The 7,315-nt window shown below is 43.4% G+C and overlaps 1 protein-coding gene across 2 annotated transcripts; it reads left to right on the forward strand.

Moving 5' to 3' along the window:
* Positions 1-433: 433 nt before the first annotated feature.
* parp12b (poly (ADP-ribose) polymerase family, member 12b) lies at positions 434-6,742 on the forward strand. 2 transcript variants are annotated; one of them, XM_037121800.1, is made up of 9 exons: positions 434-891; positions 1,527-1,662; positions 2,733-2,988; positions 3,100-3,189; positions 4,122-4,248; positions 4,332-4,500; positions 4,624-4,744; positions 5,805-5,881; positions 6,446-6,742. In XM_037121800.1, exons 1-9 carry the CDS (start codon positions 530-532, stop codon positions 6,554-6,556), a joined length of 1,449 nt encoding a protein of 482 aa, XP_036977695.1. In that variant the 5' UTR covers positions 434-529; the 3' UTR covers positions 6,557-6,742. The 2 variants fall into 2 exon arrangements, with proteins under 2 accessions (XP_036977695.1, XP_036977696.1); XM_037121801.1 differs by having other exon boundaries at positions 440-891; positions 5,805-6,742.
* The last annotated feature ends 573 nt before the right edge of the window (positions 6,743-7,315 follow it).

Below are 7,315 nucleotides of genomic sequence, written 5' to 3' on the forward strand. Positions count from 1 at the left end.
TGTTATGGTGGCTCTCTGTCCTCCTCGTCCTGGAGGACATGTACTGTGGTAACACACTGGACCATTATCAGAATTCTGCAGTGTTAGTGTTCTTAAAATATGTCTGTCTGGACATAATGTTATAATAAAGCCTTTATTAAAAATAAATCTGTTGTCATTCCTTTAAGGGTCGTTCTGACTAATAATAATATAAAAAAACATGTTTTCATCCCGTGAATATTTAGTTGTGTTGTAACTGAACATCAGTGTAAACGTTATGCAACACGACAGACTGACTGTCTGATTTCTAATTTAAATGGTTTCAGTGTACATAATAATGATGATGGTGACGATGATGATGATGTCACGCCCTATCTGTGATATTTCACCAATCGGGGTGTCGGATTATTGTCCAGCAGACATAACAGCACTTGTGATTGGCTGTTCCTGTCAGACAGTATAGTGTGCTTTTATTGTGACGGTCTGGGGTGTTTCCTGCTCCTCCGTGTGATCAGCTGCAATCAGCTGTGATCAGCTGTCAGTGCTCATCATGTCGTACAGCAGAGAGGTCCTGTTGGCCACCAGCCTGCTGTGCCGCAGCTCTGGATCCATGCAGCTGCTGCAGCTGTACCGGAAGCTGCTGCAGTGCTGCGACATCACCGAGAAAGAGTTCCTCGACATCATCCAGCGGTGCCCCCGCTTCTTACTGGTACGCGGCCCTGCGGGGGCCGGCGCGGAGCGGCTGGAGAACTGCACGGTGGTCGCTCAGACCTCCCTGCGGCTGTGCAGCAGGTACGGCCGGGAGCCGTGCACCGAGTCTGGGTCCGGGTCCAGAGAGGAGGACGGAGGCTGCCAGCAGCTCCACCTCTGCAAGTTCTTCATCTACGGAAACTGCAGGTTCGGCAAGGGCAGGTGAGCAGCGCGCACGCGCTCAGGTGTGTCAGACAACAACAACAGGTTCATCTTAAAGTGGCACGTTTGATTCATGTCGACGTGAACACGTCAGAGACGCATCAGAGCGATAAAATGTGAATAAAGTCCGTTTGTTGTCGTCAGCGGAGGGATACATCCGCTATCGCTCCAGCTGATCACGACAGCTTTGAATGTTTTCTTCTCTTCCAGGCTTCCGTAGATCGAAAACAACAGCAGACTGACAATAAACTGATCAGGAGCTTTTACAGATCATATTCTTTATCTGAATCAATCTGGTCTATTTACTCCTCCGCCGCGGAGTGATACAGGCTTCCTGTTGCAGGGAAGAGACCAAACGAAACTTAAGGAACTAGAAACTGAAGCAGATCATCACGTCATCACACTCCTCACTCTTCGTCATATCATCACACTCCTGTTCAGTTTCTGGTTAAACATTCAGGACAATAACACACAATAATTCTTGTTTATTGCTGTTTATTGGAGTCATATTTTCATAAACAGTGACTGAGTGAACATGTTTGTGGATCTGAATGATCTTTAGATATAAAGTATTGATGATGGATCCTGATCAGTTCTGATTGATTAAAGACCTCGTTGTTGTGTGTCTGTCGCAGAAGGTCGTGTAAATTCTCTCACGACATTCGTTCAGATCACAACTATCGATTACTGAGGGAGTGTACGCTGCACGAGCTCAACGAGGACGACCTGTTTCTGCTGCTGCTGCAGAACGACCCCTCGCTGCTGCCGCAGGTAACACACACACACACACACACACACACACACACACCTGTGACACACACACACACACACACACACACACACACACACACACACACACACAACACACACCTGTGACACACACACTTGTGACACAGAGCTGATCACTAGTCTGGAGTTTCCTTCAGATATTCGTACAATAACTCTTCTGATTCTTCTTCGTGTTCTTTGGACTTCATCTGAACCTGAAACATGTTCCTGCAGTTTGTTCTGCCGTCTCTGTGTCCTCTCTCAGTTTCTTCTCTTCTCTCTTCTGGAGACGTTTGGACCAGAGTAGCTTCAGTTCTGGTTTCACTGGATGTGAACAGACATGAGGATCCTTCAGTCTGATCTGAGAACAGGTGTTAATGAGTCGTGTGGTAACACAGTGAGAGATGAAGAAGAAACGAGTGAAAAGACGCCTGAAGAACTCAATCAGAAGCTGAGGTTAAAATAATGAAGCAGAGAACAAAAACAAAAAAGACCAAAAAGAAAAAAAGAACAAACCATAAAGATAATAAGTGTCCAGTTTCCACTGAGGTAAAACATTTTGTTCTCTCAGGATCATTGTCTCGTTATGATGTCATGATGAAACATTATGAGATCTGTATTCAGAGAGAAACACTGATTTTTTTCTTATAATAATCAGAATTCTCAGATTAAATTAAAATCTCATTAATAGCAGTATTTTTTTAGATCACATAATTAGAATTAAACTTGGAGATGTTGCAAAGTTCATAGATGATGACGATGATCTCAAAATGACATAATGACTGTGACATCTGATTATTCTTCATGCTTGTGACAGAATTGTCTCATAATTGTGACATTTTTGAGAAAACTGTCTCAGGATCTGTTTTTCATCCGTTCAACAGACACTTTATTTTGTCTTCTCAAACTTTTCAACTTTGATCATTTCATAATTCATATTTACTGGATGATTTGTGAATAAAGAAGAACAGATTAATTCTTTCTTCTGAGATGTGAAGTCATGGTGTGAGGTCACAGTCACTGGTCGGTCCTCCAGGTGCGTCTCAGGTGTAACGTTTCTTGTCTCGTCTCAGGTGTGTCAGCACTATAACAAAGGTTCCGGTCCTCACGGCAGCTGCAGCTTCGAGCAGACCTGCACCAAAGTCCACCTGTGTCAGCACTTCGTTCAGGGCGACTGCACCTTCGGACTAAAGTGTAAACGGCTGCACGCCATCGGAAACCATGGCCGCCGCATGTTGGAGGAGAGAGGACTGAGCAGAGATGTCATCCAGGAGCTCCCCTTCATCTACAGGAACATCCACCACCTCAGTGCTGCCGCCGCCTCCACAGGTGACACAAACACACCTGTGTTCATGTTTATCCTCCACAGGTGACACAAACACACCTGTGCTCAGGTGGAGCTGCCGCAGGTGTTGATCTCTTCATGTCCGTGTGTCTCAGAGAATCTTCCAGAGTCTTGGTGTAAACTTCAGACTGACGACGGGAACAACATCTGTCTGCACTTCATCAGGAACAGCTGCAGGTTTCACAGTGAGTTCACCTTCAGACTGATTCACCTTCTTGTTGTCGTCATGTGATCAACAGGTCTGTTGCTCCTGCAGTTAACTTTAAACTCCACCAGATGGCAGCAGACTGATAGAGTTTAGACGCTTCATGTGTCCGACTGAGTCTGATCAGGCTGAACGATCACATCAGTCAGTTTACATCAGGCTCACAAACAGAAACAACAAAATACAGCTGCAAAAACCCAGAACAAAGAGTTAAATGTGTGTATGCTGAGCCTGACTGTCTGTCCTCCAGAAGAAGCTCAGATACTCGAGTAAAAACAGACTCTGGTGACAGTAGAAGTTCTGATCCAGCTTGTTTCCTCCAGCACAGTAACAGAGTTCAGGCTCTGACATGGACTCAGAGTATCAGAGTAAAAAGTCTCCCTCTGAAGGACATTTGTGGTCAAAGCTAACTGAAGCTCACGTCATATTAATAGAATTCAAAGACTATTAAAGTTAAAGGTAGAATCAGTAGGATTTGTCCCAGCTGTTCCTGAAGGCACCACAAAGACAGTTGATTGTTGAGTCTCATTCCCAGGACGTCAAATAGACACATGTTGGGTTGGTAAAGCGTCCCGAGCAGCAACAAAGAGAGAAAATCAGAAACTCTCTGCAGATACGAGACACTAACACGCCTTTTCTCCACATTCCAGCCTCCCTCTCTGTCTGTTTACGGCTTCTTACGGCTTTTACGTCTTTGTCTCGTCTCTTAGTTGTTACATATTAATTTATTTGTTAGTGTTTTTTGTTTTATGGTCGGTGTGTTTGTCAGCAGATGATTGGGTTGAAGTCTTTTTGATTTCATTCACATTCAGGCTGATTAAGATGAGTATTTTTCTCTCTTATGTGCTTCAGTCTTAATATTTTCAGTTCTTGTGTTTTTCTAGTTGAATTTTTTCATCTCTCTTTGTGTAGACGAGTGCCGCCGTGTTCACTTCCACCTGCCCTACAAGTGGGAGGTGTTTGATGGCCTCACCTGGACAGACCTGCAGCACATGGAGGACATCGAGCGAGATTTCTGTGACCCATCTAAGACACAGAGGTCAGAAGTCACAGGTTACTCTTCAGGTTTGAAATCAACATGCTGTTGATGAAGCATCAACTGAAACTCTCCTTTGTTTTCAGTGGTGGCGATCAGCCTGTCGACTTCCTGACGAAAAGTCAGGGGTCGCAGCGTGTTCGCCGTCTCTCCACCGTTTCCTCGGTAACAAAGCCGCCTCACTACACCCTGACGACTCAGTGGCTGTGGTACTATAAGGGGGACCAGGGGAACTGGGTGGAGTACGGACAGCTGGTGAGTCAGACTGCTGTGTCAGCTTGAACTTAAAGGATCAGATGTGTTTTTTCATCACATTAATGCTGACTGGCATTGTGATATTAGCATGTTAGCATGCTAACCCATCTCTGCCTCTCTCAGGATGAAAAGCAACGTAGCACCTCAGTGACATCACAAACTCTGGAGGAGGCGTTCCTCTCCGACAGAACAGCTGACGTCCATGTAGTTAAAGGCCAGAGACAGTATGTCATCAGCTTCAGAGGTAAGACTTCCCTACCCCTATGTCCAGAGTCTAGGCAAGTTCCAAGTCTGCATCAACAGGTCCGGAAACAAGTCGCAAAAGAAAAGAAAATTAAGTTCCAAGACAGCTTAGTCCCATGACAAGTCCTGAGAAAATAATAATAATTAACTTTACAAGAGTCAGGTCCTAAGTCAGGCCAGGTAAGTCCCAGCACAAGCCCCTAGTCAAGACAGTTAAGGTGAGTCATGTCCCAGCTCAAGACAAGTATGTCCGGTGTTACTTCAGAATTCAGGTCCAAAGTCAAAATTTGAAATCTCCAAGTCAAAAACTATTTTGAGACAAGAAGGTCCCAAATAATGTCTCAAGACAAGTTCCAAGTCAAGTTCCAAGTCCACGGTCAAGATAAATAAGTCCCTCAGACAAAGTGAATGTCCAGACAGGTAACTTAGTCCCATGGTGTTTCTCAAGGAATCAGAATCAGAATCCCTTTCTTAGTCCTACAAACAGGGAAATGTCTGTGTTACAGCAGCCAGTGGACTGTAATATTACAATAAAGAATGATAATTTTAAAAAAATAGACAATATAATTAAAGGTATATCACACACTTGGACCTGCGGTACCTCTCCTTCACTCATTTGGACCTGCGGTACCTCTCCTTCACTCATTTGGACCTGCGGTACCTCTCCTTCACTCATTTGGACCTGCGGTACCTCTCCTTCACACACAGAGACATAGAAAGCTGTCAGGAGCGCCCCCTGCAGTCCAAAGAACACAAGCCTCTGCAGTAAAAGTAAAAGTAATGACAAGTGAGTGCTAAGACAAGTTTCAAGTCATGTCCCAAGTCAAGACATGTATATCCCGAGTCACTTCTGAAGTCCCATCACCCAAGTGACACATCAAGTGAAGACAACAAAGTCTTAAATCAAGTCCCAGACAGGTCTTTAGGCAGAAATCAAGTAACGCCCTGAACCATGACCAGCAAGTCCTGAAGTTACTTATTTTGTAATGCTAATACTTGCTTTAATTTGGAGAAATTTTAATTTGTAATTGTGTCTCTCTGATCTTGTCCTATTCATGCAGACATGTACCAGAGGAACCCCAAACATAACACCAAGAGACAAGTTCGCCGTCGTCCACGCTTCGTGTCTGTGGCTGAGGTGAAGAGGCAGACCGGTTCAGCAGAGAAACCACGACCTTATGACTTCCTGTCCCTGCAGACTGGATCTGACTGAGTTCTCTAGATTTGATTCTTGAATTTCTTGAACTGAACTTGATTTTCACCAGTTCCTTCTGGTCACTCCTCTGGCTTCACTCCTCTGGCTTTACTCCTCTGGCTTCACTCCTCAGTCTGTTATTGGATTGTCATGAAACCTGGTTCAGATGTTCATCTGAATCTGAATCAGGTTCATTGATAAATAGATTTTGACAGGTAAAGAATTTATCTGGTTTGGGACAATAAACACAAGACAATGTGATATAAAAATGAGAGCAAATGCTGCAAATCATAAAGAGAAAGAAAACAGAGTATTTACGATAAGGTATGTAAAAACTAGAATGACACCCAGTAGAGTGCATACCTCAGCTCACTCAGAGAAACCACACATCTGAATACAGCTGACCCATGAAATTAATAGCACACAGTCGACTCATGCTTCAACAACAGCTCCATGTCTCATGCTGTTCTGTTCATGCTGACTGAAAAACATTTTTTCTACTTTCAGAAAATTCTTACAATAAATACGCGTGTGGAGTGCGGCACCATCACAACGCTCAAAGATGAGTTTGGCTCCAAAGCTTCAAATACATTACATACCGAGCACAGGACGGCATAAATGTCAACCAGTCTGAATTAAATATGCTGCAGTTAACTGTGGAAAATCAAAGTGGTAGAATGTAAATGTCCAACTAGTATTTTGTTGTATTAATGACAGTAAAACCGTCTGAACTGTCAGAGTAAAGCAGCGTTTCCAGTTACTGGGTTTGTTACAAATATCAATAATAAAAGTTCCTGTAATCAAGTCAAAGATGCCCCTGAACATTTGTCAGGAATATTTGTTTGTGTCTTCTTAGTGTTTTTTTCTGTTTGGTTTGTTTTCATTTTGTGTTGGAGAAGGAAGAACTTTCAGACTGAGTCCATGACTTCCTGTTAGCGCTCACCATCACTCTGAATACACCTCACTGAAATCACAATATGGCCGGATGTAATATCAAAACACAGAGGCTGTAGTTTTTTACAAATATCATCATAATGAAGTTGTGCAGAGCTGCAGAGCTGAACCATTTTCAAACAACTTCTTGATCTGGACCCAACAGAGTCTCTGGGCTTCATGTTGATCTTTTTACTTTGATACAGTACAAACGTTTCATTGGGTTTTAAACTATATTCTGTATTTTTGTTATTCTGTTATTATTTCAGTCATTTTCAGTCTTTCTTCGCATCTACTGAAAAACATCAACACATTTCTCTTCACGCCTCTGCTGATGTCACAAGTTTCTATTGTTTTTATATTAAACAGCTGATTGCAATACAAATTGACTGTGTGTTTTTCTTTAGACCAGAATCTGGACCCGGTCTGATCCCGCCCAGGTTC

Source organism: Acanthopagrus latus, chromosome 14 (assembly GCF_904848185.1).
Source record: "Acanthopagrus latus isolate v.2019 chromosome 14, fAcaLat1.1, whole genome shotgun sequence".
Lineage (NCBI taxonomy): Eukaryota > Metazoa > Chordata > Actinopteri > Spariformes > Sparidae > Acanthopagrus > Acanthopagrus latus.

Coding starts and splice junctions, on each gene's coding strand:
- parp12b (XM_037121800.1), top strand. CDS start 530: ATGTCGTACAGCAGAGAGGTCCTGTTGGCCACCAGCCTGCTGTGCCGC. Junction 892..1,526: donor TGCAGGTTCGGCAAGGGCAG/GTGAGCAGCGCG, acceptor TGTCTGTCGCAG/AAGGTCGTGTAAATTCTCTC. Junction 4,501..4,623: donor GGGTGGAGTACGGACAGCTG/GTGAGTCAGACT, acceptor TGCCTCTCTCAG/GATGAAAAGCAACGTAGCAC.